This window comes from Oncorhynchus gorbuscha, linkage group LG09 (assembly GCF_021184085.1).
Source record: "Oncorhynchus gorbuscha isolate QuinsamMale2020 ecotype Even-year linkage group LG09, OgorEven_v1.0, whole genome shotgun sequence".
Lineage (NCBI taxonomy): Eukaryota > Metazoa > Chordata > Actinopteri > Salmoniformes > Salmonidae > Oncorhynchus > Oncorhynchus gorbuscha.
Genome location: NC_060181.1, coordinates 13,383,041 through 13,405,311, shown reverse-complemented (window position 1 = coordinate 13,405,311; position 22,271 = coordinate 13,383,041). Strand labels below are relative to the sequence as shown.

At 44.7% G+C, this 22,271-nt stretch overlaps 1 protein-coding gene across 1 annotated transcript in view; it reads right to left on the bottom strand.

Annotated features, from left to right (window-relative positions):
- LOC124043182 (zinc finger protein 704-like) overlaps positions 1-22,271 on the bottom strand; it is a 101,395-nt gene that overhangs the window by 75,256 nt on the left and 3,868 nt on the right. Inside the window, exon 2 of the mRNA XM_046361463.1 lies at positions 9,347-9,582. Within this exon, the coding sequence (XP_046217419.1) occupies positions 9,347-9,582 (236 nt within the window). The remainder of the gene's footprint in view (positions 1-9,346; positions 9,583-22,271) is intronic.

Sequence of the window (22,271 nt, the reverse complement as noted above, 5' to 3'; positions counted from 1 at the left end):
ATCTAATCAAATGGCTACCCAGACAATTTGCATTGCCCCCCCCCCCCCTTCTCTCTCCCACCGCTTTTACACTGCTGCCACTCTCTGTCATTTTAATAACTCTACCTACATGTACATATAACTCTACCTACATGTACATATTACCTCGACTAACCGGTGCCCCCGCACACTGACTCTGTACCGGTACCACCCCCCCATATAGTCTCGCTATTGTTATTTTAATAACTCTACCTACATGTACATATTACCTCGACTAACCGGTGCCCCCGCACACTGACTCTGTACCGGTACCCCCCCCCCCATATAGTCTCTCTATTGTTATTTTAATAACTCTACCTTCATGTACATATTACCTCAACTAACCGGTGCCCCCGCACACTGACTCTGTACCGGTACCCCCCCCCCCCCCCCCCCATATAGTCTCTCTATTGTTATTTTAATAACTCTACCTACATGTACATATTACCTCGACTAACCGGTGCCCCCGCACACTGACTCTGTACCGGTACCACCCCCCCCATATAGTCTCTCTATTGTTATTTTAATAACTCTACCTACATGTACATATTACCTCGACTAACCGGTGCCCCCGCACACTGACTCTGTACCGGTACCCCCCCCCCCCATATAGTCTCTCTATTGTTATTTTAATAACTCTACCTACATGTACATATTACCTCGACTAACCGGTGCCCCCGCACACTGACTCTGTACCGGTACCCCCCCATATAGTCTCTCTATTGTTATTTTAATAACTCTACCTACATGTACATATTACCTCGACTAACCGGTGCCCCCGCACACTGACTCTGTACCAGTACCCCCCATATAGTCTCTCTATTGTTATTTTAATAACTCTACCTACATGTACATATTACCTCGACTAACCGGTGCCCCCGCACACTGACTCTGTACCGGTACCCCCCCCCCCCCATATAGTCTCTCTATTGTTATTTTAATAACTCTACCTACATGTACATATTACCTCGACTAACCGGTGCCCCCGCACACTGACTCTGTACCAGTACCCCCCATATAGTCTCTCTATTGTTATTTTAATAACTCTACCTACATGTACATATTACCTCGACTAACCGGTGCCCCCGCACACTGACTCTGTACCAGTACCCCCCCATAGAGTCTCTCTATTGTTATTTTAATAACTCTACCTACATTACATATTACTTGGTGCTTGCACACTGACTCTTACCGGTACCACCCCCCATATAGTTCGCTATTGTTATTTTAATAACTCTACCTACATGTACATATTCTCGACTAACCTGTGCCCCCGCACACTGACTCTGTACCGGTACCACCCCCCATATAGTCTCTCTATTGTTATTTTAATAACTCTACCTACATGTACATATTACCTCGACTAACCGGTGCCCCCGCACACTGACTCTGTATGTACCCCCCCCCATATAGTCTCTCTATTGTTATTTTAATAACTCTACCTACATGTACATATTTGACTAACCGGTGCCCCCGCACACTGACTCTGATGTACCACCCCCCCCATATAGTCTCTCTATTGTTATTTTAATAACTCTACCTACATGTACATATTATTCGACTAACCGGTGCCCCCGCACACTGACTCTGTACCGGTACCCCCCCCCATATAGTCTCTCTATTGTTATTTTAATAACTCTACCTACATGTACATATTACCTTTAACCGGTGCCCCCGCACACTGACTCTGTACCGGTACCCCCCATATAGTCTCGCTATTGTTATTTTACTGCTGCTCTTTAATTACTTGTTGCTTGTATTTATTATTCTTATTTTGTGCATGGTTGGTTAGGGGCTTGTAAGTAAGCATTTCACAGTAAGGTCTACACCTGTTTTATTCGACACGTGACTAAACAACATTGTATTTGATGGTGTTAGATGGGTGATGACAACATTGTATTTGATGGTGTTAGATGGGTGATGACAACATTGTATTTGATGGTGTTAGATGGGTGATGACAACATTGTATTTGATGGTGTTAGATGGGTGATGACAACATTGTATTTGATGGTGTTAGATGGGTGATGACAACATTGTATTTGATGGTGTTAGATGGGTGATGACAACATTGTATTTGATGGTGTTAGATGGGTGATGACAACATTGTATTTGATGGTGTTAGATGGGTGATGACAACATTGTATTTGATGGTGTTAGATGGGTGATGAGCTGTACCTGCTTTTCAGACATTGATCTTTGTATTCAGGACAAATAGTAACATTTTTGTCTCATCAGACAACAAAGTCTTTTGCCTTTATGATCTCAGAGGTTTTATTTACGTGCCTTTTTGCAAACTCCAGGCGTTTTGTAATGTGCCTTTTTATAAACTCCAGGCGTTTTGTAATGTGCCTTTTATAAACTCCAGGCGTTTTGTAATGTGCCTTTTTATAAACTCCAGGCGTTTTGTAACGTGCCTTTTTGCAAACTCCAGGCGTTTTGTAACGTGCCTATTTGCAAACTCCAGGCGTTTTGTAACGTGCCTATTTGCAAACTCCAGGCGTTTTGTAACGTGCCTTTTTGCAAACTCCAGGCGTTTTGTAACGTGCCTTTTTGCAAACTCCAGGCGTTTTGTAACGTGCCTTTTTACAAACTCCAGGCGTTTTGTAACGTGCCTTTTTACAAACTCCAGGCGTTTTTTGTAACGTGCCTTTTACAAACTCCAGGCGTTTTGTAACGTGCCTTTTACAAACTCCAGGCGTTTTGTAACGTGCCTTTTACAAACTCCAGGCGTTTTGTAACGTGCCTTTTTACAAACTCCAGGCGTTTTGTAACGTGCCTTTTTACAAACTCCAGGCGTTTTGTACGTGCCTTTTTACAAACTCCAGGCGTTTTGTAACGTGCCTTTTTACAAACTCCAGGCGTTTTGTAACGTGCCTTTTTACAAACTCCAGGCGTTTTGTAACGTGCCTTTTTACAAACTCCAGGCGTTTTGTAACGTGCCTTTTTACAAACTCCAGGCGTTTTGTAACGTGCCTTTTTACAAACTCCAGGCGTTTTGTAACGTGCCTTTTACAAACTCCAGGCGTTTTGTAACGTGCCTTTTACAAACTCCAGGCGTTTTGTAACGTGCCTTTTTACAAACTCCAGGCGTTTTGTAACGTGCCCTTTTACAAACTCCAGGCGTTTTGTAACGTGCCTTTTTACAAACTCCAGGCGTTTTGTAACGTGCCTTTTTCTCAGGTGTGGCTTCCGTCTAAAATGTAAAACATGTCAAGTGTTTGTGCAAATTTGAGATACACTGTTTAGTCAAATTGTAGTGACATCAAGGATCATAAAAGAAAATTGGATGCACCTGAGCTCAATCTGGAGCGCCATAGCAAAGGCATGTGAATATGTATGTAAATAAGATATTTCTGTATTTAATTAGCACATTATTTATTTTTCACTTTTTCATTATGTGTTATTTTGTGTAGACGGGTGAAAAGGGAAAGAAAGGATTTGATCCATGTTGAATTCAGGCTGTAACAACAGAATGTAGAATAAGTCAAGCGGAATGAATACTTCCTGAAGGCTCTGTAAACTCCACTGAGGTGACCGTCTTCTGTAGGTTACTGTGGACTGGAGTACCCAGCAGCAAACATCACCGCAGTTCTCTTGTAAATCACAACTTTGAAAGAAACGCAGTTAAAAACCTCAAGTTCATACTGCTCTGGGAATTGATTCAAAAATATTCCTCAGGCATTCTTGCTCTATCATTCCCTCCCTCTCTCTCCCCTTCCCTCTCTCTCCCCTTCCCTCTCTCTCCCCTTCCCTCTCTCTCCCCTTCCCTCTCTCTCCCCTTCCCTCTCTCTCCCCTCTCCTCTCCCCTTCCCTCTCTCTCCCTCTCTCTCCCCTCCCTCTCTCCTCTTCCCTCCCTCTCCCCTTCCCTCCCACTCCACCATTCCCTCTCTCTCCCCTTCCCTCTCTCTCCCCTTCCCTCTCTCTCCCCTTCCCTCTCCTCTCCCCATCCCTCTCTCTCCCCTCCCCCTCCCTCTTTCTCCCCTCCCCCTCCCTCTTTCTCCCCTCCCCCTCCCTCTTCTCCCCTTTCCTTCCCTCTTCTCCCCTTCCCTCTCTCTCCCCTCCCTCCCTCCCTCTCCCCTTCCCTCTCTTGCCCAAGCCCCCATTATGGGATAAAGGTTACTAACAGTTACTGGTGTGGTGGCAGAAGCGTTTATTCCCCTAGAAAGTGTCCAACTGTCGCAGCAGAAATGGGTCACAGGTGTGTGGACATTAAACTGAAGGCAATAATGGTCCTGCACTTGGGAGAGGTCACTGAGGAAGAGGAACTCAAAACTGTTCCTATTGAAGCCCCAGACAGAATTGGCTCTCTCCACTCCCATTAATTTCAGTCTGAGAGTGTGCTTAAGCTATTAGACAGCGTCGGAGATCCTATAGCCTTCAGCCCAGTAAGGGGAGAGGATAATTCCTTCTTTCTTTCTCTCTCTTTCTTTCTTCTTCTTCTTCTTTTGAGTGATGAATTGAAACCTGCTTGGGATTGGGTGGGGGTTTCATTGGGCATTGTCACATTATAGAATGCACTCTAGAATGGCCCTCACAAAAGGACTTACTTGGCTGCTGGATATGAGGGTAGATTCTGCCACCTGGTAGAACAGAACATGAATACAGGAGACTAGAAAGAAGCATTGACGTTTCACAACTGGCCAATCCACTAGACACTTTACATTTCATCTGTAGATATCGGTTTGCATTTGAGACTTTTGAAAAATGAAATACAACATGTGCATTGTGGGAAGAGGGAAAGCATAGCACAGAGACAAAGATGGCTACATTGAATGTTTCAAGCAGCATGAGGTAGCCACATTATCCATTAGAGGCCACCCAAAACGTTGCGTGGCAAATTCTCACTGGAACAAAGACAGAGATTGAGGATGCAGAGGCCTCTTGACTGTTCAAGGACATCTGGGCTGGGCTACTAGAGCAGATTCTGCTCCCACTGTTCCTCTAATGGCATTAGGGCTGTGACGGTCATGAGATTTTGGAGGACGGTAATTTGACCAGCCAAATGACCACGGTCTCCATAATAACCGTTGAAAATAAATTATTATTATTGAATTTCTTACGCACATTTTCTCCTCTCCTTGTGTGTATTGGTGCAGAGGGATGGAGGTGAAGAGACACAGAGGGATGGAGGTGAAGAGGGATGGAGGTGAAGAGACACAGAGGGATGGAGGTGAAGAGACAGAGGGATGGAGCTGAAGAGACACAGAGGGATGGAGGTGAAGAGGGATGGAGGTGAAGAGACACAGAGGGATGGAGGTGAAGAGACACAGAGGGATGGAGGTGAAGAGACAGAGGGATGGAGCTGAAGAGACACAGAGGGATGGAGGTGAAGAGGGATGGAGGTGAAGAGACACAGAGGGATGGAGGTGAAGAGGGATGGAGGTGAAGAGACACAGAGGGATGGAGGTGAAGAGACATAGAGGGATGGAGGTGAAGAGACACAGAGGGATGGAGGTGAAGAGACACAGAGGGATGGAGGTGAAGAGACACAGAGGGATGGAGGTGAAGAGGGATGGAGGTGAAGAGGGATGGAGGTGAAGAGACACAGAGGGATGGAGGTGAAGAGGGATGGAGGTGAAGAGACACAGAGGGATGGAGGTGAAGAGACACAGAGGGATGGAGGTGAAGAGGGATGGAGGTGAAGAGACACAGAGGGATGGAGGTGAAGAAACACAGAGGGATGGAGGTGAAGAGGGATGGAGGTGAAGAGACAGAGGGATGGAGGTGAAGAGGGATGGAGGTGAAGAGACAGAGGGATGGAGGTGAAGAGACACAGAGGGATGGAGGTGAAGAGACACAGAGGGATGGAGGTGAAGAGGGATGGAGGTGAAGAGACACAGAGGGATGGAGGTGAAGAGGGATGGAGGTGAAGAGACACAGAGGGATGGAGGTGAAGAGGGATGGAGGTGAAGAGACACAGAGAGATGGAGGTGAAGAGACACAGAGGGATGGAGGTGAAGAGACAGAGGGATGGAGGTGAAGAGACACAGAGGGATGGAGGTGAAGAGACACAGAGGGATGGAGGTGAAGAGAGATGGAGGTGAAGAGACACAGAGGGATGGAGGTGAAGAGACACAGAGAGATGGAGGTGAAGAGACACAGAGGGATGGAGGTGAAGAGACACAGAGAGATGGAGGTGAAGAGACACAGAGGGATGGAGGTGAAGAGACACAGAGAGATGGAGGTGAAGAGACACAGAGGGATGGAGGTGAAGAGACACAGAGAGATGGAGGTGAAGAGACACAGAGGGATGGAGGTGAAGAGACACAGAGGGATGGAGGTGAAGAGACACAGAGAGATGGAGGTGATCAATGAGCCATCCAGTGATGCCAATAAATATATCAATATGATCACTGTTCCTCGTATGATGATGCAGGTGTAATGAAGACCTTCCTTGGTTTATCCATCAAAATACAGTCGATCCTAACAGAGATATATTCACTTTAATGGTTTAAAAGAGACAAGTAATGTGAAAGCCAAATCAATAATCCATCAATTAACAAATATTGAAATAAAGCGGTGTGTGTGTGTGTGTGTGTGTGTGTGTGTGTGTGTGTGTGTGTGTGTGTGTGTGTGTGTGTGTGTGTGTGTGTGTGTGTGTGTGTGTGTGTGTGTGTGTGTGTGTGTGTGTGTGTGTGTGTGTGTGTGTGTGTGTGTGTGTGTGTGTGTGTGTGTGTGTGTGTGTGTGTGTGTTTATTGTAGTTTTACAAAGAGCACTAAATGGATGTCAGCCATCTACTGTCTAAAGGAGAAATAATGCCTCGCGTAGAGGCTCGGTAAAACTGGGATATTTTATAGCTGACGAGTGTTTTACATTTCATCTTTCCTTTATTTAGCCATCATGAAAACACACTTATAAAGTTGAATTGCTCTGGAGTAACAGTGGGAGCTGAAAAGGCCATTTATGCAGACCACACGGACATTAACACTAGAATGTTGTTCACCAACGTTAAACTCAGGAAGGCTGGTCTGAATGGCTCATTTTTAATTAATTTTACTAAACCCACTATAACTCACATCTCTTCCTATCTTACCTCATCAGCACAGCAGGTATTTATAGGGTAGTGACATGATGTTACCTCATCAGCATAGCAGGTATTTATAGGGTAGTCATTATCATGTTACCTCATCAGCATAGCAGGTATTTATAGGGTAGTGACATGATGTTACCTCATCAGCATAGCAGGTATTTATAGGGTAGTCATTATCATGTTACCTCATCAGCATAGCAGGTATTTATAGGGTAGTGACATGATGTTACCTCTTAAGCATAGCAGGTATTTATAGGGTAGTCATTATCATGTTACCTCATCAGCATAGCAGGTATTTATAGGGTAGTGACATGATGTTACCTCATCAGCATAGCAGGTATTTATAGGGTAGTGACATGATGTTACCTCATCAGCATAGCAGGTATTTATAGGGTAGTGACATGATGTTACCTCATCAGCATAGCAGGTATTTATAGGGTAGTGACATGATGTTACCTCATCAGCATAGCAGGTATTTATAGGGTAGTGACATGATGTTACCTCATCAGCATAGCAGGTATTTATAGGGTAGTGTCATGATGTTACCTCATTAGCATAGCAGGTATTTATAGGGTAGTGACATGATGTTACCTCATTAGCATAGCAGGTATTTATAGGGTAGTCATTATAATGTCACCTCATTAGCATAGCAGGTATTTATAGGGTAGTGACATGATTTTACCTCATCAGCATAGCATGTATTTATTGGGTAGTGTCATGATGTTACCTCATTAGCATAGCAGGTATTTATTGGGTAGTGTCATGATGTTACCTCATCAGCATAGCGTCACGTCTCTCCTCCTTCTCTACCATTAGAAAGCGTGAGGAATGTCATTTACCTATTAACTTCAGCCAATGAGCATGGCAATTCCACCATGCTTGCTGAGTAACCTATGGGCTCACTTGTGCAATAAACACTTTAATTTCTTTCAAACAATGGGCATAAATCTGCGGGAGTAGAAACAATCTGATGACCTTTCACCTCCCCACCAGAAGGACCATCATTGAGTAACCTCGTTCTCTCAGCGGGGGAGGGGGTACGATGATTATTGTCCTTAAGCAGAATGTAATGCTTATTTTACACATATCCATGGTTGGTAAGTCACCTCTCAGGACTCAATGTCTTTATAATCTACATCTAGAGGAGATGGGCTCGTGATCTTATAACCTACAGATATAGTCCGTGAGGGCGATAGGTGAAGCTTATTAAAGATCAGTGATACTGTCAAGAGCAGTGTGAGGTTTCCCTTTTCCTTCATCTGGTTCAACTGTTACCATGCACCTGCACAGAGATTGCTCAGATGTGCGAGTTCCTTGTAAAACTTTTTTTTTTAAATAAACTGCTTGTGAAATCAATGTGGTACAAACATGGCAATTTACAATACTGATCATCTATATAGCTACAATCATTGGGCTGAGGATGAGGATAACATTATTAAATAGCTTTAATGCTGCAATGCATTATGAATCTATTTGATGTACAGTATATGTATTGAATCACTGCAGTGTAAGGCCTACATGATTGTACACATTAAAGCCATATGCAGATTCCTGTAAAAGCCCTTTAAAGGTGACGTATTGTATAGTTTAACATATTCCTGGGGAATGACCTCAAACCAAAGATCCCTGGGTAATGACCTCAAACCAAACATCCCTGGGTAATGACCTCAAACCAAACATCCCTGGGTAATGACCTCAAACCAAACATCCCTGGGTAATGACCTCAAACCAAACATCCCTGGGTAATGACCTCAAACCAAACATCCCTGGGTAATGACCTCAAACCAAACATCCCTGGGTAATGACCTCAAACCAAAGATCCCTGGGTAATGACCTCAAACCAAACATCCCTGGGTAATGACCTCAAACCAAACATCCCTGGGTAATGACCTCAAACCAAACATCCTTGAGGAATGACTGCAATCAATCAAACACCAATCTTACAATACTCCCTGACTACAGGTAGAAAGAAGTTGAACTTGCGCACCCAACGACACACACACACACACACACACACACACACACACACACACACACACACACACACACACACACACACACACACACACACACACACACACACACACACACACACACACACACACACACACACACACACACACACAGAAATGGCTAGCTATTTAGCGGTTGTGGTTATGCTAATTAATGTGTTCTGAGGGTCCCTGTGTTCTGAGGGTCATCCAGTAAGGGACAGTGACAGGAATGGAAGATACACTGTTACACCCACCCACACTATCTATCCATCCATCCACCCACCACACACAGTCTGCCTTACCTGACGTTGGGCACATCGATGCTGGATGACACCACCTTGCGTTTCTGCTCCAGCAGGGAGACAGAGCGGGTGTGGTCCCTCTCTGGACCCTCAAGGGGGCGCCCCATCCTCCTACCATCTGCTCCCCGCTCCCCCTTCAACGCGTCTGGGCTCAGGGAGTTGGCCTCCCCCTTCTGGGCCTCCATGGTCTGGCTCTGCAGAGGAGCCCCGTTCCCCCGGCCGTTCCAGACGCTCTGCTGCAGAGGGATACAGGTATGACTGGGTTACTACAGAGACATGTACAGTAGGCTGACAGTAGACTGGGACTCTGGGAGGCTAAAAATGTAAGGTGATTTGTATTGTAAAGATCACCTGACATTTTAACCACCCAGTCCCTGCTTTTCATTGGATAGGCATATGTGCCATTTGGTACAGCCATAACCACAATGCAGTGCACACACACTCATTTTAGCTAATACTCACGCTTCCAGACAGTTTGTAGTGTTGCTAGTGTTGAGCTGACAACAGGATGTACGTTAATGAGTCTTTCACTTTTAAAATGTGGGATTTATTTTTTGTGCTTCCACAGACCCGCGCATCCGCGGATCCCGCAAAGGCGGAGGTGTTGCTAACATATACGCTAGCAAATGTTTTTTTTTTTTAAGTGACTGCATTTTCGTCTTTTGAGCTTCTAGTCATGAAATCTATGCAGCCTACTCAATCACTTTCATAGCCACTGTTTACAGGCCTCCTGGGCCGTATACAGCGTTCCTCACCGAGTTCCCTGACTTCCTATCAGACCTTGTAGTCATGGTAGATATAAAAACAATTGTGACTTTAATATTCACATGGAAAAGTCCACAGACCCACTCCAAAAAGCTTTCGGAGCCATCATCGACTCAGTGGGTTTGTCCAACATGTCTCATGGCCTCCTCACTGCCAGTCATACTCTGGACCTAGTTTTGTCACGTGGAATAAATATTGTGGATCTTAATGTTTTTCCTCATAATCCTGGACTATCGGACCACCATTTTATTATGTTTGCAATCGCAACAAATAATCTGTTCAGACCCCAACCAAAGATCGTCAAAAGCCGTGCTATATATTATAAATTCTCGGACAACCCAAAGATTCCTAGATGCCCTTCCAGACTCCCTTCACCTACCCAAGGACGTCAGAGTACAAAAATCAGTTAACCACCTAACTGAGGAACTCAATTTAACATTGAGTAATACCCTAGATGTAGTCACACCACTAAAAACAAAAAAAACATTTGTCCTAAGAAACTAGCTCCCTGGTATACAGAAAATACAGAGCCCTGAAGCAAGCTTCCAGAAAATTGGAACGGAATGGCGCTACACCAAACTGGAAATCTTCCAACTAGCTTGGAAAGACAGTACCGTGCAGTATCGAAGAGCCCTCACTGCTGCTCGATCATCCTATTTTTCCAACTTAATTGAGGAGAATAAGAAAAAAATGTATTTTACATTCTGTCGCAAAGCTAACTAAAAAGCATCATTCCCCAAGAGAGGACGGCTTTCACTTCGGCAGTGATAAATTCATTGACATCTTGAACGAAAAGACCATGACTCCTCCATAAACCTGCGTATTTCTCCAAAGCTCAGTAGTCCTGAGTCTGCACAACACTGCCAGGATGTATGATCAAAGGAGATACTCAAGTTTTTTAGTACGATATCTCTTGATACATTGATGAAAATAGGCATGGCCTCTAAAAATTCCAAGCTGCACACTGGACCCTATTCCAACTAAACTACTGAAAGTAGAGGTCGACCGATTATGATTTTTCAACGCCGACACAGATTATTGGAGGACCAAAAAAGCCGATACCGATTAAATCGGACGATTTTCATATTTTTTATTTGTAATAATGACAATTACAACAATACTGAATGAACACTTATTTTAACTTAATATAATACATCAATCAAATCAATTTAGCCTCAAATAAATAATGAAACATGTTCAATTTGGTTTAAATAATGCAAAAACAAAGTGTTGGAGAAGAAAGTAAAAGTGCAATATGTGCTATGTAAGAAAACTAACGTTTCAGTTCCTTGCTCAGAACATGAGAACATATGAAAGCTGGTGGTTCTTTTTAACATGAGTCTTCAATATTCCCAGGTAAGAAGTTTTAGGTTGTAGTGATTATAGGAATTATAGGACTATTTCCCTCTATACCATTTGTATTTCATTAACCTTTGACTATTGGATGTTCTTATAGGCACTTTAGTATTGCCAGTGTAACAGTATAGCTTCCGTCCCTCTCCTCGCTCCTCCCTGGGTTCGAACCAAGAACACAACGACAACAGCCACCATCGAAGCAGCGTTACCCATGCAGAGCAAGGGGAACAACTACTAGAAGGCTCAGAGCGAGTGACGTTTGAAACGATATTAGCGCGCGCTAACTAGCTCGTCATTTCACTTTGGTTACACCAGCCTCATCTCGGGAGTTGATAGGCTTGAAGCCATAAACGCAATGCTTGACGCACAACGAAAAGCTGCTGGCAAAATGCACGAAAGTGCTGTTTGAATGAATGTTTACGCGCCTGCTTCTGCCTACCTACCACTCAGTCAGATACTTGTATGATTGTATGCTCAGTCAGATTATATGCAACGCAGGACACGCTAGATAATATCAAGTAATATCATCAACCATGTGTAGTTAACTAGTGATTATGATTGATTGTTTATTATAAGTTAAGTTTAATGCTAGCTAGCAACTTACCTTGGCTTACAGCATTCGCGTAACAGGCAAACTCCTTGTGGAGCGGATGTCATAAGGTGAATGCACCAATTTGTAAGTCGCACTGGATAAGAGCATCCGCTAAATGACTTAAATGTAATGTAAATGTAACGAGAGAGAGGCAGGTCGTTATTGCGTTGGACTAGTTAACTGTAAGGTTGCAAGATTGTATACCCCGAGCTGACAAGGTGAAATCTGTCGTTCTGCCCCTGAACGAGGCAGTTAACCCACTGTTCCTAGGCCGTCATTGAAAATAAGAAGCTGATCTTAACTGACTTGCCTAGTTAAATAAAGGTATATAAAAAAATAATTTATATTTTTTTTAAATCGCGCCAAAAAAATACAGATTTTCGATTGTTATGAAAACTTGAAATTGGCCCTAATTAAATCGGCCATTCCGATTAATAGGTCGACCTCTAACTGAAAGAGCTGCTTCCTGTGCTTGGCCCTCCGTTGTTGAACATAATAAATGCCTCCCTATCCACCGGATGTGTACCAAACTCACTAAACGTGGCAGTGGCACTCTTGAAAAAGCCAAACCACAACCCAGAAAATATAAAAAACTATTGGCCTATATCGAATCTCCCATTCCTCTCAAAGTTTTTGAAAAAGCTGTTGCACAGCAACTCACTGCCTTTCTGAAGAAAAACAATGTATACGAAATTGTTTTAGACCACATCCTAGCACTGAGGCTGCACTTGTGAAAGGTGGTAAATGACCTTTTAATGGCGTCAGACCAAGGTTCTACATCTGTCCTCGTTCTCCTAGACCTTGTGTTGCTTTTGTTACCATCGATCACCATTCTTTTGGAGAGATTGGAAACCCAAATCGGTCTACACAGACAAGTTCTGATCTTATCTGTCGGAAAGATATCAGTTTATCTCTGTGGATGGTTTGTCCTCTGACAAATCAACTGTAAGTTTCAGTGTTCCTCAACGTTCCATGTTTGGACCACTATTGTTTTCCCTATATATTTAACCTCTTGGTGATGTCATTTGGAAACATAATGTTAACTTTGACTGCTTCGCGGACAAGACACAGCTGTACGTTTCGACGAAACATGGTGAGGCCCCAAAATTGCCATCCCTGGAAGTCTGCGTTTCAGACATAAGGAAGTGAATGGTGGCAAATGCTTAACTTTTAAACTCGGACAAAACAGAGATGCTAGTTCTAGTTCCCAAAAAACAAAGAGGTCTTCTGTTGGATCTGACAATTTTGATGGTTGTACAGTCGTCTGAAATAAAACTGTGAAGGACCTCGGCGTTACTCTGGACCCTGATCTCTCTTTTGACGAACATATAAAGACTGTTTCAAGGACAGCTTTTTTTTACCTCTACGTAACATTGCAAAAATCAGAAACTTTCTGTCCAAAAATGATGCAGAAAAATGTATCCATGCTTTTGTCACTTCTAGGTTAGACTACTGCAATGCTCAACTTTCCGGCTACCCGGATAAAGCGCAAAATAAACTTCAGTTAGTGCTAAACACGGCTGCTAGAATCCTGACTAGAACCAAATAATGTGATCATATTACTCCAGTGCTAGCCTCTCTACACTGGCTTCCCGTTAAGACCAGGGCTGATGTCATGGTTTTACTGCTAACCTACAAAGCATTACATGGACTTGCTCCTACCCATCTCTCTGATTTGTTCCTGCCGTACAAACCTACACGTTACGCTACGGTCACAAGACGCAGGCCTCCTAATTGTTCCTAGAATTTCTAAGCAAACAGCTGGAGGCAGGGCTTTTTACTATAGAGCTCCATTTTTATGGAATGGTCTGCCTATCCATGTCAGAGACGCAGACTCTGCCTCGACCTTTAAATCTTTATTGAAGACTCATCTCTTCAGCCTGTCCTATGATTGAGTGTAGTCTGGCCCAGGGGTGTGAAGGTGAACAGAAAGGCACTAGAGTGAAGAACCACCCTTGCTGTCTCTGCCTGGCCGGTTCCCCTCTCCACTGGGATTTTCTGCCCTTACCCTATTATGGGGGCTGAGTCACTGGCTTACTGGTGCTCTTTCATGCCGTCCCTAGGAGGGGTACGTCACTTGAGTGGGTTGAATCACTGACATGATCTTCCTGTCTGGGTTGGCACCCCCCTCGGGTTCATGCCATGGGGGAGAACTTCGTGGGCTATACTCGGCCTTGTCTCAGGATAGTAAGTTGATGTTCTGAAGATATCCCTCTAGTGGTGTGGGGGCTGTGCTTTGGAAAAGTGGGTGGGGTTATAATCTTCCTGGTTGGCCCTGTCCGGGGGTATCATCGAACAGGGCCAGTGTCTCCTGACTCCTCCTGTCTCAGCCTCCAGTATCTATGCTGCAATAGTTTATGTGTCGGGGGACTAGGATTGGTCTGTCATATCTGGAGTATTTATCCTGTCTTATCCGCTGTCCTGAGTGAATTTAAATATGCTCCCTCTAACTCTCTCTCTTCTCTTGGCGGACCTGAGCCCTAGGACCATGCCTCAGGACTACCTGGCCTGATGACTCCTTGCTGTCCCCAGTCCACCTGCTGCTGCTCCAGTTTCTGTTCACCGGACGTGCTACCTTGTCCCGGACCTGCTGTTTTCGACTATCTCTCTCTACCGCGCCTGCTGTCTCTAACTCTGAATGATCGGCTGTGAAAAGCCAACTGACATTTACTCCTGAGGTGCTGACCTGTTCGCCCTCTACGACCACTGTGATTATTATTATTTGACCCTGCTGGTAATCTATGAACGTTTGAACATCTTGGCCATGTACTGTTATAATCTCCACCCGGCACAGCCAGAAGAGGACTGGTTCCTCTCAGAGCCTGGTTCCTCTCTAAGTTTCTTTCTAGGTTCCTGCCTTTCGAGAGAGTTTTTACTAGCCAAAGTGCTTCTACATCTGCATTGTTTGCTCTTTGGGGTTTTGGGCTGGATTTCTGTATAGTGCAGTGACATCAGTTGACTGATGCTAATGCAGTGGCTTTGATGAAGTGCATCCATTTGATTGATTGATTGACTGACTGGCTAGTGCAGTGCTCCAGTTGACTGACTGGCTAGTGCAGTGCTCCAGTTGACTGACTGGCTAGTGCAGTGCTCCAGTTGACTGACTGGCTAGTGCAGTGCTCCAGTGGTGACAACAGGGCATTTGTTTCTGCATAAGAAAGCATCTCCCTTGATATTCTGGAAACAACTACCCACAGTAACAATAATGTGAGGCAAAGCACAATGCAGCACTTCCACTTGCTACTAAACAACTCCGCTGGGCACAGCAATAGTGTGTATACACACACACAGTTGTCTTTATGCGGCTGTTAGTAAAGACATCAACCATCCGGATGTGCACGCTGAACACACACACACACACACACACACACACACACACACACACACACACACACACACACACACACACACACACACACACACACACACACACACACACACACACACACACACACACACACACACACACACACACACACACACACACACACACACACACCAAAGGGTTGAATAAGAAACCAGGAAGAGAGGCCAGGAAGAGAGGGTGAGGTCCACATGGCCAAGTGCACCAGCAGAGGGTTGAAGGACAATACACCCATACAGCCTTACAGTGGGATCGAGATCATTTCCAAAACACACTGGAACACGATTATCTCTCAACTGGAGAAAACTACAGGCCATACCCAGTCAATTGAAAGCACACACACATACACACACATATAAACACACACACACACATATATAAACACACACACACATATAAACACACACACCCACACACACACACATATAAACACACACACCCACACACACACACACATAAACACACACACACCCACACACACACACATATAAACACACACACCCACACACACACACACATAAACACACACACACACACACACACACACACATAAACACACACACACACATAAACAAACACACCCACACACACAGACACACACACACACACACACACATATACGAACACAACACACACACACACACACACACACTTGACACACACACACACACGCATATAAACACACACAATTTATGTACACACACTGCATAAACACACATTTTCACACATAAACAAACACACACACACACACACACATATAAACACACACACACATATAAACACACACACACACACACACACACACACACACACACACACACACACACACACACACACACACACACACACACACACACACACACACACACACATAAACAAACACACACACATATAAACACACACACCCACACACACAGACACACACACACACACACACACATATCAAACACACACCCACACACACACACACACACACACACACACACACACACACACACACACACACACACACACGCATATAAACACACACACACATATAAACACACACACATATAAACACACACACACACATAACAACACACACACACACACACACACACACACACACACACACACACACACACACACACACACATATAAACACACACACACACATATAAACACACACACACACATATAAACACACACACACACACACACACACACACATATAAACACACACACACACATATAAACACACACACACACACACACATAGAAAAACACACACACACACACACACACACACACATATAAACACACACACACACACACATATAAACACACACACACACACACACATATAAACACACACACACACACACATATATTAACACACACACACACACACACACACACACACACACACACACACACACACACACACACACACACACACACTCACAGTAACACACACACACACACACACAAACACACACACAACTTTGAACAGGTTTCAAATGTACTTAGATTAAGGAGGTCAAATATTAGGGATGTGTCCCCTTTCAAGACGATTGGATACTTATCTAGATACGTGGGCTCCGATACGATACAGGAACGATCCGTTTTAGTTTGAAACGATTTGGTGCGATTCTGCTTGATTAGAGCGCGAATCGATGAGATTCATTTCAATGCGATACAATTTGATGTACTGGCATTTGCTGCATAAACACATTCATTTTCAATTTAAATTCAAATCTGCTGCAGCCCTGGTGTGACTTGTGGTGTGTGTGTGACTTTCAGAAAACAGGTGAGTGTGTGTGATAAATGGTCTGTGTGTGTGATGTGTGTGTACCCTGTGTGTTATTTGATAAACAATGTCTGTCTATGGTGTGTATACTAATGTCGGCACCTGATCTGAGCCACAAGGGAGACTAGGCATCTACCACCCCTGTACCACTATCAAATTAGGGGGGCAATGTAACTTGTTTTCTTGTTGCCGCACTTTGGTTTTCAAAATCACCTGACCCACTAATGAACTTCTTTTTCTGCAGATTAATTGTTTGCACTAGTAATGTAGCAATATTTAGCATTTACAAATGAACTGTGACATAGCCAATGAATACATAGCAAAACTATGGATTTCACCCCCCCATCTCAAAATCGAATGGTTTTGACCGTTTGGAAGTGTAGTGAGCTTCTTTTCTCCTCCTGCTTTGACCATGCGCCTCGCAAAGTGATTGCTGTCCTCATTATGAAATTACCATTCATTGTTATGAAATTCTTGCAGCCTCGTGACAAAATGTGTAGAAAGTAGAAAATGATCTTTAAAACTGCAACATCGTCTCTTAGCCTCATACCAAAATGTGTAGACTAGCATTATAAAACTGCACATTGGAGATCGGTGCCCCAGGGCCCCAAATGTGGTAGTCCGGCTCTGTATATCTAAAATATATATATACACTGATTGTTTCAAGCAAAACTACAAAAACTATTGCTGATGGTGAACCTGAACGTTGGAAATAAAATCCCTCCGTACAGCGGGTAGCCTATAGCCAGATCAGAGTTGTGTCTCCACTGGCTTAGCTTACTTTCATTCCAGTAAAACACCATTTTCAACAGCGCATCGATAACAATAAACTTAATGACTTGTAGACCAATGACTGTCAACACAGTTACATGCAGTTCAACACTGAAGAGGAGGATGTGGCAGTTGTCACAAAAGATGAGATGTATTTTCAGAAGGTAGATCTTTTCAGTGAATCTGCGATCTGTAATGTTTAAATCGATTCTCTGACAAAGCATGCTACGTTTAGATGGGTTTGAGGTCCGGAGACTGATGCAGTCACATCTTAAACATTTGATTTGGCAAACGATGCGTAGGCCTATCAGTGAATCGTTATATTTATAATTATAAATATTATAAATGATCAAATCTGGATTATTCTCTATAACAACCTGGCTGAGCAGACTTCAATGGGGTGAGAAAGACTTTCAGAAAACAGGACTGGAGTCACACAACAAGATAAATGGTCTGTACTAAGAGAAAGATGAGCTGTTACCCTGACCAGTTATTTGACTACAACCAAAACAATCTCTATTGCTTCCTTTCACAACCATATGAATGATCATATTTCATGCATAGCAGGAAATTGCAGAACGAGACAAATCGACCATAAAGTGTGAGTTGAGTTGCATGTGTGGTAAGAGTTTAGTGTGGGGTTATTGTGGCTTGCTGCTCTTAAATTCAGTCGATGAATAATGTAAGTTATTTAACAAGCAACACACACACACACACACACACTTAGTAGGCCAAAGGTAAAGATGATTTTATGCATCATAAATTGTCAATAGCTCAGGAGTTATGGTAGACTTCATCCTAATTTATTCAACTCATGTGCTGTATTGTTCACACAGAGATATTTTATCAAATGTATTCAGATTAAACTTTCATCAAATAGCCCATAGGCCTACAGTGCTATTCGGGGATGTAAATCTTGGAAACAGCTATATTTGTAGAATACAGTAGATGTACATGCATAAAGTTAGGGACAGGCTGTGTGTACATACATACAGTCAACAATGTACCTAATGGAGGGCTTTTCTCCAAGGTAAAGACAAAAAAAAAATACTTGCTTACATTGCAAGACAGAGCATTCAATATTATTACAGTATAATAAACATGCTATGTTACTACAGCTGAACCACCGTAGCCTAAACACAACACGGATCTGGAGAAACGATCAGGACCACAGTAACTACGCAGTAATTGATTGGTTTAAAACACTCAATGTGTCTGGTGCTGTAGCCTAGTGAACCGTGTTGATCTCATTCCCCGAACCATCACATCACTGCGGTTTACGACACCCAAATGCAACAACAGTCAGACACTGATAAGTCCATCTCTATAGGCCACCAACACAAACACAGCAGTCAGTCAGGACACTGATAAGTCCATCTCTATAGGCCACCAACACAAACACAGCAGTAAGTCAGGACACTGATAAGTCCATCTCTATAGGCCACCAACACAAACACAGCAGTAAGTCAGGACACTGATAAGTCCATCTCTATAGGCCACCAACACAAACACAGCAGTAAGTCAGGACACTGATAAGTCCATCTCTATAGGCCACCAACACAAACACAGCAGTCAGTCAGGACACTGATAAGTCCATCTCTATAGGCCACCAACACAAACACAGCAGCCAGTCAGGACACTGATAAGTCCATTTCTAAAGAGCAACACAAACACAGCAGCCAGTCAGGACACTGATAAGTCCATCTCTAAAGACCAACACAGCAGCCAGTCAGGACACTGATAAGTCCATCTCTAAAGAGCAACACAAACACAGCAGCCAGTCAGGACACTGATAAGTCCATCTCTATAGGCCACCAACACAAACACAGCAGCCAGTCAGGACACTGATAAGTCCATCTCTATAGGCCACCAACACAAACACAGCAGTCAGTCAGGACACTGATAAGTCCATCTCTATAGGCCACCAACACAAACACAGCAGCCAGTCAGGACACTGATAAGTCCATCTCTATAGGCCACCAACACAAACACAGCAGTAAGTCAGGACACTGATAAGTCCATCTCTAAGGACCAACACAAACACAGCAGCCAGTCAGGACACTGATAAGTCCATCTCTACAGCAGCCAGTCAACACAAACACTAAAGCAGCAGCCAGTCAGGACACTGATAAGTCCATCTCTATAGGCCACCAACACAAACACAGCAGTAAGTCAGGACACTGATAAGTCCATCTCTATAGCAGCCAGGACCAACACAAACACAGCAGTAAGTCAGGACACTGATAAGTCCATCTCTATAGGCCACCAACACAAACACAGCAGTAAGTCAGGACACTGATAAGTCCATCTCTATAGGCCACCAACACAAACACAGCAGTCAGTCAGGACACTGATAAGTCCATCTCTATAGGCCACCAACACAAACACAGCAGCCAGTCAGGACACTGATAAGTCCATTTCTAAAGAGCAACACAAACACAGCAGCCAGTCAGGACACTGATAAGTCCATCTCTAAAGACCAACACAGCAGCCAGTCAGGACACTGATAAGTCCATCTCTAAAGACCAACACAAACACAGCAGCCAGTCAGGACACTGATAAGTCCATCTCTAAAGACCAACACAGCAGCCAGTCAGGACACTGATAAGTCCATCTCTAAAGACCAACACAAACACAGCAGCCAGTCAGGACACTGATAAGTCCATCTCTAAAGACCAACACAGCAGCCAGTCAGGACACTGATAAGTCCATCTCTAAAGACCAACACAGCAGCCAGTCAGGACACTGATAAGTCCATCTCTAAAGACCAACACAAACACAGCAGCCAGTCAGGACACTGATAAGTCCATCTCTAAAGACCAACACAGCCCTCCTCTGGCAGCGCTCTAAACAAAAACTACTTGTGTTGATCCATATCTAAAAGGAAGGTGGGGGAGGCCTTGCCTTGGCTACACTGCCTGGTCAATGTTTTTGGCAGAGGAACACGCCGCATGTCAACCGAACCAGCCTCACTCTCTCTTGCATCTGATTAGCATCCATCATGAACTAATGTAAACTTGGCCCCGTGTGACATGCAGGCAAACGGTGGCAAACCGACCAACGAGGAGCAGACTGCTGGAGAACAAAGAGTCAGTGACTCCAGCCCGACAGCTTCAGTAAGGGACTGATATTAAATCAACAACGTCATACGTCTTTGTCTCCACCCGTAATGGCACTTGGTCGTCAACACCATACCTTCTAACTCACAACAAGTGGCATTCTCCCACCTCCCCTCGTCCCCCCATCCATCATTACCCTCCTCCTCCTCTCACAACAACAAGTGAACAATTACAATTCTCCCACCTCCCCTCCTCCCTCCATCCATCCCCTCCTCCCTTCATCCATCCCATCCCCATCCATCCCCTCCTCCTCCATCCTTCATCCATCCCCTCCTCCCTCCATCCATCCTCTCCTCCATCCAGCCACCCCCTCCTCCCAACAGTCTTCCCCTCCCTCCCCATCCCATCCTCCCTCCCATTCTCCTCCCTCCATCCAGCCATCCCCCTCCCTCCCAACAGTCTTCCCTCCCTCCCACCCACCCACCCATCCCCTCCTCCCTCCCACCCTCATCCATCCATCCCCTCCCTCCATCCCCTCCTACCTCCATCCATCCCCTCCTCCTTCTCTCACAACAACAAGTGAACAATTGGCATTCCCCCCTCCTCCATCCATCCCCTCCTCCCTCCATGCCCTCCTCCTTCCCTCACAACAAGTCAACAAGTGGCTATCCCCCCTCCTCCCTCCCACCCTCATCCATCCATCCCCTCCTCCCTCCATCCATCCCCTCCTCCTTCCCTCACAACAAGTCAACAAGTGGCTATCCCCCCCTCCTCCCTCCATGCCCTCCTCCTTCCCTCACACAAAAGTCAACAAGTGGCTATCAACCCCCCTCCTCCATCCATCCCCTCCTCCCTCCATGCCCTCCTCCTTCCCTCACAACAAGTCAACAAGTGGCTATCCCCCCTCCTCCATCCATCCTCCTTCCCTCACCTCCATGCCCTCCTCCTTCCCTCACAACAAGTCAACAAGTGGCTATCCCCCTCCTCCATCCATCCCCTCCTCCCTCCATGCCCTCCTCCTTCCCTCACAACAAGCCCTCCTCCTTCCCTCAACAAGTGGCTATCCCCCTCCTCCATCCATCCCCTCCTCCCTCCATGCCCTCCTCCTTCCCTCACAACAAGTCAACAAGTGCCTATCCCCCCCCCCTCCTCCATCCATCCCCTCCTCCCTCCATGCCCTCCTCCTTCCCTCACAACAAGTCAACAAGCTATCCCCCCCCTCCTCCATC